This window comes from Macadamia integrifolia, chromosome 3, assembly GCF_013358625.1.
Source record: "Macadamia integrifolia cultivar HAES 741 chromosome 3, SCU_Mint_v3, whole genome shotgun sequence".
Lineage (NCBI taxonomy): Eukaryota > Viridiplantae > Streptophyta > Magnoliopsida > Proteales > Proteaceae > Macadamia > Macadamia integrifolia.
This window is the reverse complement of record NC_056559.1, coordinates 8,543,848-8,567,976: the sequence shown is the minus strand read 5'-3', so window position 1 is coordinate 8,567,976 and position 24,129 is coordinate 8,543,848. Positions and strand designations below refer to the sequence as shown.

The window sequence follows — 24,129 nt, the reverse complement described above, 5'->3', positions numbered from 1 at the left end:
TTTCAGCATCAACAACAAAGAAGTCATGCAAAAGATGTTAAAACTTGAGATGGCAGCTTATTATCCCAACAATAGGGCCAAACAAAATTTGCAATAAATTCTAACCAGCATGTTCTAATACCTAGAAAATAAGGTTATCATGATTCATGACCCATTATTTGAAAACACACACACACACACACACACACACACACAGAGTTCTAAATCTCACCAGGTTTCAGCAGCTTCGGCATACTTTTTTTTTCTTTTTCTTTTTCTTCTTCTTCTTCTTTTTTTTTTTTTTTTTTTTTCCAATTCTAAGTTTCCCCACAGCCCAAAAAAAGTATCTGGTTTTGGCCCACCCCCCCCCCTTTTTTATGAATAAATAATTCATTACCAAAGAAGAAGAAAAAAATACAGTAACCCCAAAAGAGGGGAGAGGGAACAAACAAAAATCAGCCCTCAGGGAGAGGACGGGGATCTAAACAAAAGAAAAAGGGAGACCCTAGGAAATAATAATCCGCATGTGTTCCTTGGGGAGTCAATACAAGGGGAAGCTACACTAGAGAGCTTGGATTTAGTATCAAAAGAGATGGAGTCCCAAATCCGACGAATAGATCTGGAGTTGAAGTTCCATTTCCTAAGATTCCTCTCCATCAAAATCTGGTTGATAGTAGCACCAAAACCGAGCTTGCCCATAACATCACAAATAGAAGACCCCCCCAGTCATATCTACCCATATCCATTCCCTCTAGAAGGGGAGAATTCTCCTTTGCCTACGCCAACATTTTGTAAGGAGAGAGAACAAGCAAAAAATAGATGATCTATCACCTGAACCATGATTAGTAGAAACAGACGGAGGCAAGGCATTCCAGATAATTTCGAGCTAAGGAGAGGTGAAGACCAGGTACCAGGAACCAGATCTTATGATGTCAGCCACTTTGGAATGTTTTGTTAAACCTAAACTATAAATGGCTTTGGCATTAATAGAGTGAAGAAGAGTTCTCAGGTGATGCCAATGGTCCAGCCAAAGAGAGGTGGAAGAGCCATCAACTATCTGAGTAGTAAGAGCCCTAAGGGTGCTGGATTGAAGGGATAAGATCTTACGCAGATACGCCAAACATGAGATACATCCGATAAAACCGGAGCTGTCCAGATAGAGTCACAACACAGAAATCCCGAGTAAATCCAATCAACCCAAACGCTTTTCTTCTTGGTCACAATCTTCCAAATTAGCTTAATAATGACTGCTGTATTAACCTCTTTGATGCACCTCAAACCAAGGCCTCCTTCATCCTTAGGGAGACAAACCGCAGCCTAACTAATGGGGCGACAAAAATTGTTGGAGTCCAATCCCTTCCAAAGAAAGGCAGCCATAAGGATTCTAACCCTCTAATAATAGTGTGAGGCAAACCATAAATCACAGACCTATAAATATATGAATATTGGAGAATCGATCTGAAAAGGATCAATTGACCTGCATAAGAGAGAAGCTTGCCTTTCCATAACTAGAGACGTTTTCGCATAATGATGAGCAGTCAATCTAGTTGGATTCAAAGCAAGGCCCAAATATACTTGACTGGGAGATGACCAATAGAAAAACCAGATTTATCCTTCTAAGAAGCTTTGACCAAATCAGAGACCCCCCAAAGGAACAAGAGAGATTTTGCCGAGCTGATGCGCAACCCTAAAAGATCTTCAAAACATTGCAAGCAAGAAAAATGGATTCAAGAGAAAGGATGTTGGCCTTAGAGAAGATCATCATGTTGTCAGCAAAAGCTAGATGGTTATGGAGTCCTAAACTGAGAATATCCTAAAGAAGAAACTTACGTTGTTGATGTTTTGAGTCTCAGGAGCATGACTGTAAATTTTGAGAATTTGCAAGCTATCTTGAGTACAATATTGCTAAGTGTTTTTTTGAAGATCTCAATTATTTATGTCAATTAGTGTTTAAATAATAAAAGCAATAGTAGTTTTGAAATACAGAGTTACCAAATTCTCAATTTATTTTTATGTACCTATTTTCTAATTACATTAGGTGCTTATGTAAGGTAATGGAAATTTGAAAATTAAAGGAAAAAAAAATTGAAACTTATGATTTCAATATCCTTGATTTTTGTGTTATTTTATTATGAGTCGACAACTATTGTTACCATAGTTTTTAAGGCACTGGTAAGGCGACGCCTTAGCAGCGCCTTGGCGCTGATGCGGTATAGAGATGGTAAGGCAGTGCGCCGCCTTATGTGAAGTGGCACCTTATGAGTTTTTTTTTTTTAAACACATTTTAAAATTACTTGATGAAGATTCCAAATATAGATTTTTTATTGGTAGGTGTATGGTTTTGTTAACACTTGAGATGTATGGGATCAGCTTTACTCCATCAAAAATAACCAAAACAAACAAAACAAAAACACAATTCACAAACAGGGTTTGGATTTTGTCAAGAGTTTTAAGAAAGGGTTTTGAGAGGAAATCAAGGAACAAGGAAGAACCATTGATCTAGGCGACCATTTTGCTCCGGCAGCGGTGAGCTTCATTCTTCTTTGACGGGAGTAGAAATATAGTGGATTACCTTAGGACTTAGGCTCTCATTTTGGCATCATAGAGGTAAGTATAATAAATACTTGTATTTTTTGTCTTCTTTTCTTTATATTTATAATTTTGTTTCATAATTATGTATTTATATTATATGTTAATATGTTATGATGATTAATGATTGATGATTGATGATTGATGAAGATAAACTTAGTTTATTCACTTTATTGATTTGTTTTCTTGATGAATATCTTACATTGGTATGAGTATGAACATTTAATATTTATTTAACATATGAGTAATAGGATTCAACTAGGATTTGAGCCAAATAGATTGGTTTTATAAAAAAATTACACAGGAACGTTTTAGTCGATAAGGCGACGCTTTATGCCCGCCTTATCGCTAAGGCGCTCTGAAAGACCCTCAAACACCTCCGTTGCCTTACCGCCTTAAAAACTATGGCTGTTATTGTTGTTTTATGGAACATTAGTCAGTTTTTGTTTTTTGAACACAGGTGTTACTGTATGATAACCTAATTCTACTTAGCTTTAGGTAAAGCTATTGAAATTGATTGACATTTGACAGGGTTCTAAGGCAAGGCAACCTGAAATCTACTGGTTTCACTATGGTTTGTAGTTCAATCAAAGTAATATTATATCCATATTGACTATATGAAGCATTAGAACGAGGAACTACACTAAGGATTTGTGATTTCAACTGAAATGTCACGAGTTAGTTGTCCTATAAGTCCTCTATCAAAGTCTAAATTTTGTATTTTTGAATGCACGCCAATTTTTGCAGATTTTAAAATGGCTATCATCACAAAACTAAAATGCAGGATTCTAATTAATCCACCTTGTAAACACATCTAGACTAATTGGTTTGGGTTCAATTACTGAATTACCACAACTTGATGCTTTAAAAGAAAGGACTTCATGACCCATTTTCTACTTGGCTGGTTTTTCTTGCAAGGGCTGTGACAGGATTCTGATGTCCTCGTGAATTTGATGATTTGGAGGGTCATATGACATAATATTTAATGTACATTACTATTCTGTTTTTCTCCCATTTCAAGTCTATTTTACTTCTGCAAAATATCTCATGATTCCACTATGCATTTAAGATCCTTCATTAGTCTGATCCAGGATTACTCAACAACAACCACAACAACAACAACCAAAGCCTTATCCCAACTTAATGGGGTCGGCTACATGGAGGTTCCAAGCAAGGACAATGCAAGGATCAATGCAAAAAGATTGACTGGTTATGGATATTAAGGTTCCTTGAACTTTGCGGATTATTGCTAGTTGGTGTTTCTTGACAAAACAAGCAGCAACTTATGCTCACAACAGACACATACTGGGTTGGAAACAAAGACATCTATTCTGGTTTCACCAACAGCTATGTATTTGATACACACAAATTAGTCACCCAACGAGATTCGGACACGTGGCAGCTAACCACGTACCCAAGCACTAAGATCACGGATAGCACAACCACAAAAATCCCCTTTTCAGTGGTAGAATCATAATAGGACTCTCCCATCTGAGAAGGGATAATCCCTAAAAAAGGGATATTACCCGTAGAGGGAGAGGAACGTGAAGGATGGAGTCCTCCAAAATCGCTCTAGGCCCGTCAGAAGCAAAGGACGTTTCCTAGTAGGACTCTACAAGGTACGGCCCCATAAAAAGGGACCGGGAGGAGAGCATAAGGTAAGTCAACTCATTCATGCCATTACTCTCTGAGATACAGTTGCATGGGTCTCTAACTTGGGCATCGGAGGACTAATCCCGGAGCCACCTCCGGGCCTCTGTCATCTGTTTTCCTTGCAAGACAGACCTTCGGTCTATTGCAGATTCTCGGTAGGAACAGCACAATATGAGAAAGATTCTAAATAATGCCGTAGTGCTGCTACTTGAAAATGGGAAAAAGTTTCCTACGTAGCTAATGTATTGCATGCCCTCTCACATGAGTTACTTTATTATTCTCTCTCTCCTCCCCTGATCATATGGAACCCATGTGGATGATTGATGCAGATGCCTTGGCTTGGCTGGACCAGACTGACCCACTATGGAGCCCTAAGCCAAGACACAACCAACCGAAACCAAAATTCTGGTCTGGCCAGAGTTGGTAGTTAATATTTAAGAAAGCAAATTAGTATATTTGATTTTCTTTATTTCAGAAACAGATACATAGGATTTCCTTCTTGCAATTAGTTAGTTTCCATTTTAGATTAATTCCATCTTTACTTGCTTTCCAATTTTATGTAAGGAATTCTTCTTTAAATTGCTGGAAAACGATTATGGGGTTTAGTTTTTGAATGAAATAATTGAATGGCTGAATTATTGGTTGAGACCGTGGCTGCTATGATGCTTGCATACCCCTCCCTTCCACTTTGTTCCTCTTCCTCTTTCTTTTCTTTCTTCTCTTTCTTCTCTTTCTTCATCTCTCTTTTCTTCTTCTTCTTCCTTCCCTGTTTCCCTATTCATGGTTACTGGTTACATTACACTATCTCTGCTGGACGGTAATACCTAGCACAGAAGAAAGCATGTTGCATCCTTGTCCTATACTGATTGACTCTGAAATTTTGGTCGAAGGCTGCTACCTTGAAGGCGACTCAGACCCTAGAGGATCACCTCCAAGGTCCTTCTCTGCTGCGGGTTACAAGACTGGTTTCAAGATTGAACTTCACTATAGGGTCAATTTCAAGCTCTTCTCGCAGCCTTCCAGCCTGCAGATCCAAGTGCTTGTCTTGTGGGTTTGCTAGAGCCCTGTCCTGAGAATCTCCGCTTGAAGTTTCAAGGCAAACCAAGGCCCGGTGAAGAGTTTCTCTCGATATGAGTTCTCCCAACTCTACCGCCCTTGCTTTGGTCCAAGGAGGAAGACAGTTCCCATCGTGAGTTGGGGTGCTTAATTCCTTTTATTCTGATTTCTTATTCTACCCCTCTATTTGTCTTTAATTCTTCCATATCCCATACTACTATTTTACTTCCTAATTTACCCCACCAAATAGCTATTAATTCCTTTTAAGCCCCATATCCCAAGTACTTCTTTAATAATATGTTTATTTACAATACTGCCATTGCATCTTGGCCATTGAGAACTCCTATTTGGGTGGGCCATTAAGCGAATTGAACTGGGTTTTTTCCTACCCCGGTTCTACATTAACTTGGTATCAAAGCTGAAAAGATTCCTACAGCTATGGTGAGTAACAATGAACTTCTTCAACGGATTGGTTCACATAGAGAAGAGACTGATACAGCTATTGCCAATCTCACTGACCGAGTGACTACCTTAGAGGGAAGTGTCAACACACTCAATAATAATGTCACTTCTTTGCAGATTGTGATGACTTCTTTGCAGGCTTCTATTGACAGGTTGACAACTTTTGAGAAAGGAAAGAGTCCCATGCATCTAAGAATTCTTCCAACTCCGTCCCGCAAGGGTTGCCACACGTCACCCCACACCCATTACCACATGTTCCCCTTCTTCCACCACCACCACCACTATCACCATATGGGGCTAGACGATATGATGACGGAGCAGACAAGGCAGCAAGATTAGAAGTCCTTGATTTTTATGGGGACCACAACCCAGAATAGTACCTTGACTGGGTTCACAGTTTGGATATTTTCTTCAGATGGTATAACTTGACGAAGGCTAGAAAGTTGATATTTGCAGAGGCAAAATTGAAAGCCACAGCTCGTGTTTGGTGGATAAAACACCAACAGCAAAATCGGACTCGAAATTTGGGGCAAGTTACTACATAGGCTGAAATGCGAGGTGCGATGGACAGAAGATTCCAACCAACTGTTTACAAGCAACGTGTACACCTTAAATTTGTGCAGTTGAGACAAGACAACATGTCGGTTGAGGAGTATGTGGCTAGATTCTACTATTTAGCCACTTGATCTGACTTTGAGTGGGATGAGGAAGTCTTAGTGGCGCAGTTTCGCAATGGTTTGCATTCACAGATTAGTGCCGCACTGGCCGCTAGTAGATTGTCTACCATAGAGGATGCAGTTCAGGTGGCCTATCAGGTTGAGGAAAGTCTAAAGAGACCCTACACTTGGAGGACTTTTTCCGACACATATTCTAGAGGAGATACCTCACGCCCACAACAATCTTCTCCTCAAGAGAAATTGACTTCGGTTAATAAACCACAGACTAGTGGGTCTTCATCAACGCCTACATGACCGGCTCGTCCATATTCCCCTCCTCGTAGTTCTGACATACCTTACTTCCCACCTCGGTGTGGTTATGACAGGAACTCAGTATTTCCAAAGGGAGGCTGTTCAATGCTTCACATGCAAGGGATACAGGCATCGAGCTAATCAGTGTCCTAACCGGTTGTTAGCATATATTGACAAGGATAATTTTATAACTTATGCACCAGAAGAGCAACCAAAGACAGGAATGGTGAATCTGGAGGCTGAGTGTGAACGTGAGCCTAGTGAGATCAATGATGGTGATACTGATGGAGAGCATCAACCGTTCTATGTGATCCGTCCACTTATGACTACACAGAAGATTCCCGACGAGGACGATTAGCGTTGTAATAGTATCTTTCAAACCAAGGTGCAATGCAATGATAGCTTGTGTAATATGGTGATTGACCCCGGCAGTTGCACCAACATTGTCGCTTAAGATATTGTTGGCAAGTTGGGTTTGAAAACGGAGCCTCATCCGAATCATTTCAAGGTTGGGTGGGTGAACAACACTAATCTGAAAATTAATGAAAGGTGTTTGCTCAAGTATTCCATTGGTGGACTGATTGATCAAGTGCAATGTGATGTTCTCCCTTTGCAAGTCTTTCACATTCTTTTAGGGCGCCCATAGTTGTTCGACAAGAAAGCCAAGCACTGTGGATATGAGAATACCTACTCCTTTCAGCATGGTAGCCTTGAGATGAAGTTTCTCCCAGCAAAGGATCTTCCCTCTCTGAAACTCAAGAAGACAGCTGGTATTTTTTCCTCAGGCGCATGGACTCTGACGGCATTTTTTCCTCAAGCGCATGGACTCTGACGGCATTCTTGGACCTCATCCAAACTCGACGGAGTCGAGTTCTTTTCAGAAGAGGTGAGCCAATGCAGATGCCTTGGCTTGACTGGACTGGACTGACCCACTATGGAGGCCTAAGCCAAGACAACCAACCCAAACCGAAATTCTGGTCTGGCCAGAGTTGGTAGTTGATATTTAGAAAAGCAAATTAGTATATTTGATTTTCTTTATTTTAGAAACAGACACATAAGATTTCCTTCTTGCAATTAGTTAGTTTCCATTTTAGATTAATTCCATCTTTACTTGCTTTCCAATTTTATGTAAGGACTTCTTTAAATTGCAGGAAAACGATTATGGGGTTTAGTTTTTGATTGAAATAATTGAATGGCTGAATTATTGGTTGAGACTGTGGCTGCTGTGATGCTTGCATACCCCTCCCTTCCACTTTGTTCCTCTTCTTCTTTCTTTTCTTTCTTCTCTTTCTACTCTTTCTTCATCTTCTTTTCTTCTTCTTCTTCCTTCCCTGTTTCCCTATTCACGGTTACTGGTTACATTACACTATCTCTGCTGGACGGTAATACCTAGCACAGAAGAAAACTTGTTGCATCCTTGTCCTGTACCGGTTGAGACTGAAATTTTGGTCAAAGGCTGCTACCTTGAAGGCAACTCAGACCCTAGAGGATCACCTCCAAAGTCCTTCTCTGCTGCAGGTTACAAGACTGGTTTCAAGACTAAACTTCACTATACTGCCAGGGTCGATTTCAGGCTCTTCTCGCAGCCTTCCAGCCTGCAGATCCAAGTGCTTGTCTTGTGGGTTTGCTAGAGCCCTGTCCTGAGAATCTCCACTTGGAAGTTTCAAGGCAACCCGAGGCCTGGTGAAGAGTTTCTCTCGATCTGAGTTCTCCCAACTCTACCGCTCCTGCTTTGGTCCAAGGAGGAAGACAATCCCCATCGTGAGTTGGGGTGCTTAATTCCTTTTATTCTGATTTCCTATTCTACCCCTCTATTTGTCTTTAATTCTTTCATATCCCATACTAATATTTTACTTCCTAATTTACCCCACCAAATAGCTATTAATCCCTTTTAAGCCACATCTCCCAAGTACTTCTTCAATAATCTGTTTATTTACAATACTGCCATTGCATCTTGGCCATTGAGAACTCCTATTTGGGTGGCCATTAAGCAAACCGAACTGAGTTTTTTTCACCCCGGTTCTGCATTATCATTGGTATGGCATGGGAGATTCCCACTGCACAACAGAGTAGGGAACCCTCTCCGTTTGAAAAGTTATATAGTTATAACAAAACAGTGGGCTAAAAAAAAAAAAAAAAAGCACCAGTTTTCTAGGTACTACTACATTCTTTTACTTGTTACAATTCATCAACTTTGCTTACTTGATACAGGCATATCCCAACCGACGAAAGCGGTAAAACAAAGGAGATGTAGGATGGCACTGTGGATAATCTCTTGACCGCAAGAACTCATCCTTCAAAACTGATAAAGCTGTAGAGAAACGACGTGCTTTGATTGCATAGTTGCACCGCAACACCTATTAATAATTCAGAAGATGGTCCAGAAATCAAATCAGATGAGAAATCCAATATAAATGAAAAAAAATGATAATCATCACACACCTGAGTAAACTGGGGTCCTGCTTGTGACAATGCTACAGCGAGATCTCCGCAGACGGGAGAACCTCTGGCAAGAATATCAAGAGATCTTGGAGTTATCCGTAAGCTGTCAAACCTACATTCAGATGGAACATTGGGAAACATAAGTATTCCATGCTATAACTTCTAACTAATAGGTAGGTACACATTTTAATCTAATAATGTCAAGCAATTAGAATAAAAAATAAAACCCAGCAATTCAAAAGATGTGCTAAGATGGAGAAGAGTCAATGGCCAGAAGCATAGAAAAACCTGGATGTAATTTGGTAAAGGATTTCAGACAAGTCAAGCTTTTGCTCAAAATTTTGTTGCATTGTTGCAAAACCAATAAGAAGAGGCTCAAGAAGTCCAACAAGACAGCTCCTTATCTCAATTCCTTTCTTTTGTCTAGGATTTATGTCTGTTGGGTTTGCCAGCAACAATCGATCATTCAAAGCACCGACCAACACTGCAAAGATAAGAAATTTTTCATCCTGACGGCTCAGAAGATAAGGCTTATCGCTGCATTCAATTGCTAAAATTCATGTCCACACCAGTAAAGTTGAGATACTAGGTTTTCGAAGAGAGCTCCAAACACAAACACAAACACAAACACAAACAATTAAGCAGGAAGTGAACTTACCTGCATTAGGCATACTAAGAGAGAGAATGGCCCTCACTTTGCTATCCCATCCAAGCACACTAACTGCAGTGGCAGTTGAAAAGAGAAGTGCGGGCCCAACCCATAGAATGGATCTGAAGTACTTGTGTTAAGCCTTCAACCAATCTTATGATATTTTTTACCATACAGTTAAAAGCTAAAGGGGTGAGGGTCACAATACAAAATTTTCATTTTTTCAGGATATTGTCGGACGCCCTTTATCAAACTTCATGGAACTGCTTGCCAGGATATCCAGATCAGCTGAAACAATGAGCACTCTGTCACTAGTCAGCACTCCTGCAACATAGCCTCTTAGAGTTTCTTGCCAATGAACCTGCAAAGAGAGTTGAACTGGACTTAAAGAGGATTTAAATAATCAGAGTTAAAATATTTAATATGATAAAAGTAAGATTAAATTCGAGATGCAATAAAAGAAAACCGCTCCATCTGAACAAAATCCATAGTCAGCAAAATAGACCACAAACGTGAAGCTATCAGGAACACCATCTATCCACCATGAGCATATACCTTTTTCTTTCTTTTTCTTTTTTTAATCGGCAACAGTAAAAGAAGTATTATTAGAAAAAGGATGCAAAGGCAAGAGTGAGTTGGAGGATTAAAATATCGGTATCGGTCGCCATATTGGTCAGCTAAATTTAAGATACGTATCGGAGGGTATCGTATCGTATAGGAGATATTCTACAATATGCTAAAGATCAATGATTAAAGTATCAGTATCGGTCGGCTAAATTTAAGATACGTACCGGATGGGTATCGTATCATATCGTATCAGAGATACTTTAAACCATGAGACCACCAAGAAAACAAATCAACACTTTACTTGAAATTGAGGTTGATTTCTAGAACATCAGATCCAGAAGAGATTGTCAAGATGATTAATTAAAACTACTATCAAGAAAAAGTTCCCAATCCATGTGAGCAACATATCCCTTACAACAAAACTATGCTGCCGATGATGTTGGGAACTTGCTTCAGAGTTTCTCCCAAGTGGGGGGGGGGGTTGATGTACATGCTGTCAACTCATAAACTTCTGGAGTGGATGATCATCCTAAAGAGATCTAAGTAGCTAAACCAGTAATTGGTTTAGGGGATTTCCAACAACATAGAAGCCCTTCAGTACTTACTACTTACTCATTTCTGCTTTGCCTTACAAGTTTAGAAGAGTTAGCCATATCGGTTCTATCCTAAAGTTTGATACACTACCTCTGTTCCAGCCAAGTGCAGGTCTCTTATTGGAAGTTTGGTTGTTGCAGTGGTAAATATCATACATATAGTATATCTATAAAAAAAAAAAAAAAAAAAAAAAATGACACCACACAACACATTTGCGTGGTCCAGCATTAGGGACATACAGGTTGGTAGATAAATAACTACATTTCAACAATGATGTTGGAATTTACAATATCCAATATTTATTAAAAATAATAAATAATAATAAAAAAAAAGATAAGGAGTAATGCAAAATGGAAGTGTTAAAAAAATGGATAACCAACCATTATTTAATCAAAAACGTACACCAAATATCATGGAGAACGAAGATGGAGAAGCAATTTTAAAGCCACGTGAACAGACCATAAAAATCATCTTGGAAGATTATCAATGTGTCCCAACCAAATAAGGAATTCAATAACTTTTAATGACATCTGGCCAGAAGGAGATGATCTTCTCTATCATTGTTTCCTCAACTATTGCTACATAGTGTTATACATCCAAACCACGGTCATAACAGGACTTCAAATAGAGAGATACTATTACCTGGAGTACAATTTCATTTGCTTTCAATTTGATCGACTTTTTTCCTTCAGTTTTTGTTGTTACATGTTGACCATCTCCAGTTGAAAGGCGGTATCCTTGAATCAGTTTTGTCAACCCAATATGGCTGCCATTAGTAGCATACATGACAGTTGATTCTGCAAAAAAGGATAAAAAAAAAAAAATTGGCAAAAAGTGATAACCAATTGTTATGCCATAAAAACATACAAGTTCCTTCTTTCACCTATTGGAGCAGAAAAGATGCGATCAACTTCAGTTTCAAACATGAACTCCACTGGACCCCGAATTGATGCAACATTTGCATCACCAGGTAAATTTTGTTCGAGTGCTCCATTATTCTCACCACCTTCTTGTGAAGCTGATCCTGGCAGAATATATAAAGCCAGACCAGTCTTATCATCATCAAGAATGGCAAACTGATTTTCATTACGACCAATAAATGCTGCATCGCGACCTGCACAACACAAACCAGAAAATCTATGAATCTTTACTTAAGTATATAAAATCATTAAGAAATATACACATTGGCAGGAATAGAAAATAAGCATGTTAAGAGGATGAGCAAACCTTTGATTGTGCTTCCTTTGCTATGAGCTGCTTGAAAGTCAGTTTGCTCCCAATAAAGTGCTACTTCATTTGTTGCACCACTAAACTCAAAAACAATGAGGAATAAATGTTGCTTTTCACTGTAAACCATGTTTTTGGGATGGTATTCAACATTTGCAGGGATCTGAAACCAGATAACAGGTAGTGAAATCATATGGGACATTAAGGCCATGTGCTGTATCTCATAAAAAAGATGTAGAAAATACAGCAGGAATGGGAGGGAGCATTTATAATTACCGATGAATAAAGCTTCTTGTAAATAGTATCCACTCCAGAACATAGATTATAACCCATGAGGTTGAGACCCTCTACATAAAATGCTCTAACAGGATAGTGAAGAACTCGATTTTGTTTGTTGAAGAAATTCAGCTCCAAATGAAATGGCTACAACACAGAATGGCATTATATATGAATGAAATCTTGAAACGATATAATTGTCTATCCAAATTGATCTGGAGTTATCTCAGTACCTGGCAGACGGGTATGTCCTTCAGAATATGGTTAACATCTGAAAGAGTGATGAGAGGCAACCGAGAAATAGGAGCAATCTTGGCATGACCCTCCAAGAAATGCTATAAACAAAGTGCAAATGCTTAATGAGTGAGGAAAAACAGAAACTGAGAAAAGTTAGTGCATAGAGAAACAAATGTATGAATATAAAATGCCACCCACATAGAGTGACATCCCCCACCCCCACCCCCCACCCCCCACCCCCCAACCCCCACCCCAACTCTTTGAAATAAAAACATACGAGTTATTGATACTGAGAAAGTGCAGTACAATTTAAATGCCAATATACAGAAACAAGATGAGATCACGACTCAAATGATAGCAAGCCCTCATCACTCCTTGCTTGGTTAACTTGTCAGCTACAGAGTTGGCACATCAATATACAGCTGAACAAGATGGTCACAGATCCAACAATATCTCTGACCTGTCTAGGAATGAAGGATAGACTCCAGGAGTCCAGAGGCCAGTAGTGTCATTCAAGATTCAAGAACCATCAGGCAACCAGGGAAGAATCTTAATCCACTAAAATTTTCCGAAAGCGAGGGGCGACTAATCACTTAAGGCCCTCCAAGATGGCCATCACCTCCACTAGCCATGAATTGCCTGACCATTTAAGCCAGAATATATATATACACAACTGTAGAATTATTCACTTGATATAAGACTAATTTTTAACCACCAACTAAACCATAGACACTATGTAATGGCAATTTTAATAACTTTGTTACAACAACAACACAGCCTTATCCCAACTCAATGGGGACAAGACCTAAACTATGCATGTCTTTCTTCACTACTCCTATGGTCATTTTAGATTTTCCCTAGCTCTTTTAGCCCCTTCAATCTGAATGAGATAACTCTTTAGTCTTAACTGGTGCATCCTCAGGTCTCTGTTGAACATAACCATACACCTCAAACTACTTTCTCGGAATTTTTCATGAATCGGGGCAACTCCCAAATCATCTCTCATATGGCCATTCCTTTCTTTATCTAGTTTTGCCACACATCCATCTTATCATCCTCATCTCTACCACACATAGCTTTCTATATGACACTTCGTAATTGCCAACAATCCACCTCGTACTCTATAGAACTTTCCTTTAAGCTTTAAAGGAATATATGTAGGTCACATAACACTCTGGATGCACCTCTCCACTTCATCCATCCCACTTTAATCCTCTGTAAAACATCCATCATAGCATCCTCATATCTGCTACACATAGCTTATATGTATAACACTTCGTAATTCCCCAGCAATCCGCCTCGTACTCTATAGAACTTTCCTTTAAGCTTTAAAGGAATACGTAGGTCACACAATACTCTGGATGCACCTCTCCACTTCATCCATCCCACTTTAGTCCTCTATGAAACATCATCCCTCAATATCACCTTCTTTATTTATGATTGGACCCAAATACCTAAAATGATCACTTTGCGATACCTCTCTCTCCTCAAGCTTCACTATTTCATTATCCATCATCGTTGTGACAAAAGTTACATAGCATATACTTCACCTTCATTCTACTTATCTTAAAACCTCTTGATTCAAAGGTTGTGGTTGATCTCCATAACTCCAGCTTAGCGTTAATCTTAGCTTTTGTCTCATCCACCAAAACAATACCATCAACAAAGAGCATACACCACGGAACTTTCTCTTGAATGTTTCTTGCATCATCTATGATGAGCGCAAACAAATAAGGGCTTAAAGCTGACCCTTGATGCAGCCCCATTGTAATTGGTAAATCACTACACTGACCTCCCACAATTCTCATAGTAGTCACAACACCCTTGTACATATCTTTAATTATATCCACATATTTACTCAACACCATTCTCTTCTCAAGTACATGCACCAGATTAATTCTCTAGGGACTCTGTCATATGCTTTTTCTAGGTCAACAAAGACCATATGGAGGTCTTTTTTGCATGATCTAAATCTTTATATGAGCTTCTTGAGTAAGTAAATAGCTAATGTCATGGACCTACGCATCTAACTGGCATAAAACCAAATTTATTCTCCGAAATAGTGGTTTCTCTTCTCGAGTGGGCTTCAATAACCTTCTCTCACAATTTCATAGTATGACTCGTTAGTTTTATCTCTCGATTGTTATTGCAGCTCTGAATTTCACCTTATTTTTGTAGATCGGAATAGTAATGCTCTTCCTCCAATCATCTGGCATTCTCCTTACGCTAGTAATCTTGTCAAAAGGATTGGTTAACCAAGATACCCCACATAAACTTAGGTTCTCCACACTTCTATTAGGACCTCATCAGGGCCTGGTATCTTGCCTACTTTCACCTTTCTTAAGACTTCTTTAACTTCGGTCACTCTAATCTTTCGTATATACATGTGGCATGTGGTGTCTTGAGTTGCCACACAGTCTTCTTGGCCACTCTTACTTAAAATGACTCCATTTAGGACTTGAAAATATATTTCCTATCTCTTCTTAATGTCCTCATCTCTTACTAGCACTCTACCATCATCACTCATGATACATTTCACATGGTCGAAATCTCTACTCGTCCTTTCTCCTTTTAGCTATTTTATAGATAGTTGTTTCCTCTTCCTTTGTATTCACATCATTATAAAGAGCTTCATATTTCTTCGCCATTGCTATCCCCACAATCCTTTTAGCTTCGTTTTTTGGCAACATTATACCTCTTTTTATCTTCTACATATTTAGTCCTTTGTCATGTCTTAAAATGAGCTTTCTTAGTCTTAATGGCTGCCTCGACTTCATCAACCCACCACCAAGTCTCCCTAGGGGCTTGACAAGTACCCTTTGTTTCTCCTAGAACATATTTAGCATCCTTTTTAATGCAGGCTATCAATCTCATGCCACACCATATTGGTGTCTCCCTCAGCATACCACTTTCCTTGTTTGACCACTTTATCAGTAAGTATTAATGAATCTCCTTTTAGTCTTCACCACTTTATCTTAGGAAAATTGGCTCCCTTATCTCACATTTCTGCAGACTGAGGCACATATCCAAGACCGCCTGCCTATATTGAGTGGCTAGGCTCTCCTCTGGTATAACCTTACAGTCCTTACACAACACTCTGCTGGAACTTTCAATTAGGACGAAGTCTATTTGGCTAGTATATTGTCCACTTTTGTAGGTAACTAAGTGTTTCTCTCTCTCTCTCTCTCTCTTTGAAGAAAGTGTTCACAATGGATAAATCATAAGATACCGCAAAGTCTAAGATTAAGGTCCCCTCTTCACTCCTCACTTCAACTCCGTAGCCTCCATACACGTCTTCATAGCCTCTTCAATCAAGGTTTAAAGTATTGGTATTGTGTCTCGTATCGATATGCACCTACACCGATATGATACGACCAATACAAACAATACAATACAGACCGATACTTTAAACCTATCATATAGTAACCCTTTAAAAGAAACTGATATGATACGTATTGTATCAGTATCAGTTGTACAATACAAACCAATACTTTAAACCTTGTATAGGATCCCTCCCAACATGTCCATTCTGGTCACTGCATTCAGCTTGACCAAAGCCTTACATTAATCCATCCATGTGTTCCCAAAATTGGAGCTTACTGCTTTTATCCAATCCTACTTGGGGTGCATAAGCGCTAATTATATTGACAACCTCTTTCTCCAACACAACCTTGATGGATATAATCCAAAACATCATTTTTATCTCTTTTTCCACTACGATGCTCACTCCACTGCTATTTCTTTTATATCCCGAATACCAAAGTTAAAAGCCATCCAACAACTTAACTTTTTTACCCTTCCAACTAGTCTTTTGAATACAAGCAATATTAATCCTCCTCCTCCTCATAGCATCTACATCCCCAGACTCTTACCCGTTAAGGATTAAATGTTCCAAGAAGTTAGTCTAAGCCTACATTTATGGAATAGGTTCCTTACTCACACTGGTCCATTGTACAAGAACCTATGCCTGCTTATCACCGCATCCGAGCATCAATGCGGCATGTTGCTTGTGGGGAACCCTTAGCACAAGGACAATAGGACATGATAATATAAGAAATAAAAGTACTCAAAAAACAATAGGATCCATGCACAGGGAGATTGGCTGAATGTATTAAGGTGCTGGGTGCCTAAATGATGCACCAATAATAAGATGTAGGTATATAATAAAAGTATAGACAATACAATATAATGAAAGGAGACTCCAATGGCGGTGCCTTGGTGATAAGGCTGTTCAGCCTGGATTGGCACCTTGGTTGCTTAGGCAACGCCTTGTTGGTGTTGCCTTGATTTTTTCCTATCCTCGATCGCCTTGGTCAGTTCGCTGCCTTGATGACTATGAAACAAACACACCAAAAAGAACATCTAAAAGTTGTAACCATCAACAGAACTAACAACAAAATGCATCAATAACCTATAGTTCTAATCAAATCCCCAAAGTAGAACGTATCCATTATCACCACTGAGCTCAGTCCAGCATCTGAGTTTTCCTGGCATTTTGAAGCGATGGTGCTTTTGAGGGTTTTCCATGTTGAGGCTCCATATCCATATTTGTCACTATTATGGAGACCTTAGCAAGCAGGTCAGAGACCATATTTGAGAACTAAACTAGTTGAAATAAGAAATGAACATACACTGTGAAGAAAAGCCTTCCGTGCAATATCCGATATTGTAAGCTGCCTTTGGCTGTCATAAGGGAAACCTTATCAGTCTGCAGTTAGAAATCAAATCAAATATGCAAAATCCAAAAAATACCAAACCAAAAACTGAGTGAATATCATAGAAATGTATTCTGAAGTAAAATGAGATTAAAGAAACATGAGACCAGAGTATACATCTCAAACAGAAATCTAAAAGCAGCAATATGATTAAATCAACCTATTGAAACTATTGTAAAAGAAATATTATTCTCACCCCTTCAAGTGATGCTCTTGCAATTGTGTTTGAAGCTGATGATCAGCTAAAACTCCAGATGAACCTAAAGCTGAAAGTTTTTCTTTCAAAACAGATGCTGCAAAAGCACCACAACAAACAAATTAGAATATTTGAATGTAGAATAAGATGCACTAGCGGTAAAAATATCTCCAAATGGAAATACATATAGAAGAACAAACTATGTATGGAAATAAAAGGAGATCATATTGAGAAATGAATCTTAAAGGAAAAGATCGAACATTGTGAAATATTTAAAAAAAAAAAAAAAAAAAAAGCAGCAGTATACAAACATGCAATTTTGGGTGGTCCATAGTCCATACCATGCTTTTTAGCGGTTTTTGGGGTGTTTTGGAGAAAACAAGTAAGAACAATGCATGGGATGTTTTTGCAGGTTAAGAATTCCAAAATGTCCTTTAATAACGAAATGGACATCAATAAAACAAATGAAGTGTATACAGAACATCTCAATTGCGAAAATTTTATTATATGCATCTTTAAAGAAGCAATTCACTATAGAAAGTAGTATCTTGCATTTCAAATCACAAGTACATAAAAACATACCCCACTGCCAGTGCACAAATCAGATGTATTATTATAAAAGTCCATAGTGAAAAAAAGGTGTCCAAATATTCACTCAGAAATCATTAATCACCTGAGGAACCTCTTGCACTTTGGAGAACCGTAAATAGCTGTTTCCTTCCTTCCCTAGTGTATGCAGCCCTATTCTTTAAATTATCTCCTCCCATAACATTCTATTACAAATATATTACAGAACATTCTTAGATATCAACTATTAAACCCATAAAACATCAAAAGTAAATGGAGCATATGTGGCCGCATACTTAACTGCAAACAGCAAGGCTGCCAAATTTAGTTTTGAGTGAACCACTAAACCCTTGATTTGTGGCAAGGGATAAACAGCCTCTCCACCTTGCTGAGACAGTATACGAGTCACGTCAAGTGATTCAATTCCTGAAAAACAAATGAGTGAGATATGGCAAGAGTTTTGAGTCACGTCAAAGTAATAACACACCTCCCACTATCCTGGAAGAATGACTGCAGCACAAAAATAACTCAAATATCATTTTTCCTCATGAGAATATAATATCAGAATTTTTCCTTTCCTTGTCCGGAGTTTACCGGGCCTTCCCAAGAAAGCTAATATATTTCATCCAGAGATGAACCAATAGACATCTTCATATTTTTTGTGCGAGAATAGCCGGGAGAATACAACAACAAACTCAGCCTTATCCCAACTTAATGGGGCTAGCTACATGGATCCGGGGAAAAGCAAAAGGGAGAATGAAAATAAAAAGAAAGAAGCCCAGCATCAACAAGTCAGGAAAATCTCAACTATTGACTACATGGATCCTTGCCCTCCAGTCAGCTCTATCTGAGGTCATACTTGGGACAAGACCTAGACTATGCATGTCATTCCTCACAACTTCTATGGTCATTGTAGGCCTTCCCCTACTTCAATCAAGAATTTCCTGGAGAATGCATTTATCTATTATATACTGGAGGCTAAGGAGACCAATGCATGTATGGCCAAGAACAAGAACAAACCTAATGTATTTTTTATAATGGTCCTATGATGTTCCTTAGTAACTGAATTTGAAGTAATCTCACATACTCAGCGGGGACTATAACATGTTGACAACTCAATTCTGTTTTAGTTTTGGGGCCCATTGTCCAGTCAATCATGCTACTGTCATATGTTACAATGTTTTACTCCCCACCACTAAATAAATCTCTTGATTTGAAAAAAAAAATCATGTTCTCATACTATGGAGCTGACTCTTTTATTGAAGCTAGATTTTAGTTTTTTTTGTCTGGGTTAGTATCTGGCTCCTAGTTTTACTAAAATTTATAGTTTGAGTTGTCTCTGCCTCATTTTTGAAGGTCTAAACGAGTTGGATACTACAGATTGGCGTGTTTGCCTCAGGAACTTCTACTTCAGAAAGGCCGCCATCTTTCTTAGCAGTGGTGAAATTGGCACAACTCGTCACGGCAACAAACTTGAATAAAGGACCATCAAGCAAATAGCAGGCTGGATACCATTTCACCCACTTTTCTTCTTCAGCAACAAGAAGATTTTGTATTTCATTTCTTGCCACGGTAAAGTTACAGAAAATATAACATGATACACATGACTTAGATGTGCGTGTGTATATATATATATATATATAGAGAGAGAGAGAGAGAGAGAGAAGACTTGGCATCGATCATGCAGTTAGGAAAACCCATCACAAGTAAAACAATTTCTATCTACCTCCTAAATTATTTGGTAACCATAGTATAATTAAAGACGTTGTGACCAATATCAGCACAAACTCTATGGTAAATTATGGAATGACCTTCAAAAAGCCTCCTATTTCCCTCCTTCCATAAGCTGCCACAATAGAATTTGGGGCCATAGTCCACTGAATGCTTACCTTTCTCTCCAAAAGGACTTGTCAGCAACAGAGATAAAAACCTCTCAACAATAACAGGCAAGTCATACTAACCCCCCCCCAACACCAAAGAGAAAATAACAGAAGAAAATTCCCAATCATTACATAGTAAGGGGTGTCAAAAAAGCCCGGCAAAGCCCGAACTCACCCAAGCCCACCCTGAGCCCAAACGGGGCTTGGGCCGAACTGTTCAACCAGCAGGGCTGGCTTGGGTTGGGATTTTGAAGCTCAAGGCCGGGTCGGGCTGGGCCTGGGTGGAGCCCGGTTCGACCCAACCAAACCCTATATACACTATGTCCATCTTAGTCTGTGTATAAAAAAAAATATATATATATATATATATATTACCATTGACACACCAAATTCATTGTAATTTATACCACCCACGCTGTCTCACATATATTTTCTTAATCCACAAATATTCTTAACTCACCACTATACACCATCCACCCTCATTATGATTCTTTATGTCAACTTATTTACTTTCCTTTTTTACTTTATCATACCGCCAGGGTCAATCAGGGCTGGGCTGGGTTGGGTTCAGCCCAACAAGGTTGGACCTGGGCTGAGATATCCCAGCTTGACCTAGGGCTGGGTTGGGGCTGGGTTAAGTTGAGAGACCAAAAAACCCAGCTCACCCAGCCCATTGACACCCCTAATTACATACTCCCTCCAAACAAACCAAGAAAAAAAAATCAAAAGCACTTTTTCCCAAGAGGAATTCAGACAAGTAAAATACAACTTCCACCATTTTTTCATGCAGTTGTCCTAGGATCAAATCTAATCCTCTTCACCTGACCTGCTATTTGTCAAAGAGGTTTGATGGGGAATGTGATTCCTAGAGAATCTACGAATTTTGAAATTCCTGAAACTTCAAGCTATTCTTCTTATCCTGGCATTGCTACGGGTGCTGAGATACTGCATCAATTCTCTGTAGCTTGAAAAACTCATCCACGAGTTTTGTAGTGGCGTAGAATGAACATTGCATGAGTAGCATGCATCTTTAGTCCAAAAGAATATTCTGGCAAACACAGAGACAATACGAGTAAACTCCATAATCCTGGGAATCTTCTTTTCGAAGTAGTAAGGTCAAATCACAAACTCTGAAATCCTCAACAACAAAAACCACGTCTTGAATATTGACAGTTTCATCTGAAGTGTTCTCGAAGTTTTTCTTAGCAATGAATTCATCTAGTATCACTGTTGCAACCTTGTCCTTACTATCTTCTTTGAGTTCTGCAATGTTATCTTCACGGCAGAAGTTTTTGCATGTTCAATCTCATCCTTAAAATGTTCAAGTAATGTCACATCTATGTCGTTGAAGGCTTCTTGGATTTATCATCTTTAACTGTAAGCTCTAGCTCTTAAAGGCCTTTTGGGTTTCTCATCTTAATTCGCTAGCTCTATGGCAGCAAGTCTCTCAGAAATATATTTATTCTCATCAGCTATCTTTTGGAAACTTTCTGCAAATCAGCTGATAGTTTCCATCAGGCTGGCCAAATCAGAAGGCCTTGGCTCACAGCTAACCATGGCATTGATACCACTTGATGGGGAATAGGATTCGTAGTGAGACTAGAATTCCTAGAAAACTGGGAACTCTTGAACTCATGAAACTACAAGCTATTCTTCTTCCCCTGGCATTGCAACCGGTGCCTAGATACTCCATCTGCACATCAAGGTTACTCAGCTAAAAAACACTCCTGGTAGAGTTACAGTTGAACTGCTTGTTCAGTGGCATCAGAGATCGTGGCAAACAAGCTTGCTAAGCAAGGACTAGGAGGGCTTGCCTAGTGTTCAGGGAATTCTCTTCAATTACCAAAGTAGGGGAACGGGGATCTCATTGTTTTGACAATACTGTGAGAGTTTACCATAGTTGTCACGGCGCCAAGTTGCCCACCTAAAGGCGAACAAGGCGCTTAAGGTAACCAAGTGTTATTTCTTTATTTTCCCTTTATTCTAACATTATTTAGTATGCTACATATACCTTGTATCATAAAAATCAACATTAAGCCACATCAAGCCATACAAAATTAATATTAAGCCCCATCAAATCATCAAAAATCAACCTTAATTCATAAAAAATATATATATTTTGAGAAATGCTCTTGTTCAAAAATAAGTTTGACTGGTCAAAAGAAAATAATTTTATGGACATCAAAACAAAAGATTATTTTACCGGACTTTTGGTTTTTAGTAATGTTTCACCATTCCACAATTTATAAATTTTCAGAATTGAGAAAAAACCCAGCATTTGAAAGTTGAAAATTGCCTCTACAACAAAAAAAATCTAGTTTTCGTTCTTGGACTGGGGTGGTTGACCTTTTTTTTTTTTTGATAAATAAATATATTCATTACCAAAGGAGAAGAAGAATATACAAGGGGGAAAAAGGGGAGGGGGGGAGGAAGGCAAAGACCAAACAAGGACAAGCCCTCCCGGGGGGACCATCAAAGACAAAGCCAAAGGCAACCATAATGGATCAAAGGGGATACATCAAATGGGAGGAAAAACAGCAAAAGAAAGAATAATAGTTGAATTTTTATCATTTTAGAATTTGATTTTTAAACTATATTTATTGGATCCAAATAGGGGGCATTTGCTTATTTATGACTAATATCTTACGAAAATGTTCATTTACTTACATGATATTTGGCATAAATAAGTGCCAAAATATAAAGCGACAAGCCGCCTAGGCCCCAGGCAAATCGCCTAGAAGCCCAGGCGGCGCCTTGACAACTATGGTGTATACTTCTATTTCAGGGATCCTTTGAACACGTTTTGATTGTTTTAGTCATGGTTGTCGGTTGTCACTATGTATGATGTAGATTCCCATCATGGGTTACATTACCACAGGAAGAAGTAGCCATGGAACCAGAAGAAGCAACCATCAAACCAAAAGCAGCAGCCATCAAACCAGACTTTAGGCTGAGGTCAAGCCACTCCTATGTTGGTGTAGTCCTTTATTTTCCCTGTTTTAGTAGTTGTTTACATCTTCTAGAATCCCTAGTAGCTGCCCTTCTATTTCTTTAAATAAGAACTTAGAGTCGGTTGCTATTTTGCATTACTTTCTATTTTGAGTTAAGCTTCTATTTTATAATTTTAGACCTCTATATAAAGAGAGGCTGGTGTAGACACAATCACAATTGAATTAATGAAATTTGATGCAACTATTGCTTGCTCCCTCTCCTGAGAAAGGAAGACAAACAGCTGAGATAGTTGTGGGTGAGATGCTCAGGCAAAGATAGCCAATCCCACCCACATCTATCTTTTTTTTTCTTTTTCTTTTTTTTTTTTTTTTTTTTTTTTTTGAATAAATAATTCATTACCAAGAGGAGGAGAAGATACAGGGGAAGCGGGGGGGAGGCTTAATCCAACAAGGAGAAGCCAACCAAGGGAAACAAAAGCCAAAGATTAGGCATCACAAAATTACACAACTACAAAACCAAAAAAGGGGGAAAAGAGCCAAATGCGATCAAGAGGGATGGATGATATCAACCTGAAGGTTCCAAGAGGAAACAATGTGGGTATTTCGGCAGGAACTGATGACAGGACAGGATTAAAGGGTTTGGGCTTTAGAGGAGACATCAAAGTAGATAGCTTTCCAAATCTTATCCGGAGATCGGGATTTGGGGTCCATCTACGGATGTTCCGTTCCATCCAAAGATGATTAATAGTAGCACAGAATGCCAATTTTTCAATGTGTCGCAAATGGAAGAGCCAGAGAAGGTCATATCCATCCATATCCATTCCTTGTTAAAAGTGAGAATGGGTCTCCTAGCCGGCCAACACTTGGAAATGACAGGTTTCCAAATGAGGGAGAAGGGGCAAGAAAAGAAGAGATGGGGGATATCCTCAATACTTTGGGGACAGGCAACAAGAAGGGTTGGCTGGGATATGGCGATGAATGAGGAAGGATTGAGTAGAGAGAGAATTGGAGAGGTAGCATCATAGAGTGAAACTATGGCGGGGAATATGGCCTTTGAACCAGACCACTTTATGCTAAGGAACAACCGAAGAAGGGGTTCGAATGAAAGACCAAGCGGAAGC

At 38.9% G+C, this 24,129-nt stretch overlaps 1 protein-coding gene across 1 annotated transcript in view; it reads right to left on the bottom strand.

Annotated features, from left to right (window-relative positions):
- The window catches only part of LOC122073801, a 36,514-nt gene extending 13,523 nt beyond the window's left edge, over positions 1-22,991 (bottom strand). Inside the window, exons 1-16 of the mRNA XM_042638435.1 lie at positions 22,931-22,991; positions 21,187-21,332; positions 18,479-18,670; positions 18,284-18,383; positions 17,611-17,707; positions 17,331-17,382; positions 12,696-12,797; positions 12,463-12,609; positions 12,187-12,349; positions 11,843-12,073; positions 11,602-11,756; positions 10,031-10,159; positions 9,808-9,925; positions 9,438-9,633; positions 9,150-9,261; positions 8,910-9,064 (exon numbers count right to left, since the gene is read on the bottom strand). Coding sequence (XP_042494369.1) covers positions 8,910-9,064; positions 9,150-9,261; positions 9,438-9,633; positions 9,808-9,925; positions 10,031-10,159; positions 11,602-11,756; positions 11,843-12,073; positions 12,187-12,349; positions 12,463-12,609; positions 12,696-12,797; positions 17,331-17,382; positions 17,611-17,707; positions 18,284-18,383; positions 18,479-18,670; positions 21,187-21,332; positions 22,931-22,991 — 2,156 coding nt within the window. The remainder of the gene's footprint in view (positions 1-8,909; positions 9,065-9,149; positions 9,262-9,437; positions 9,634-9,807; positions 9,926-10,030; positions 10,160-11,601; positions 11,757-11,842; positions 12,074-12,186; positions 12,350-12,462; positions 12,610-12,695; positions 12,798-17,330; positions 17,383-17,610; positions 17,708-18,283; positions 18,384-18,478; positions 18,671-21,186; positions 21,333-22,930) is intronic.
- Between the last annotated feature and the right edge of the window lie 1,138 nt (positions 22,992-24,129).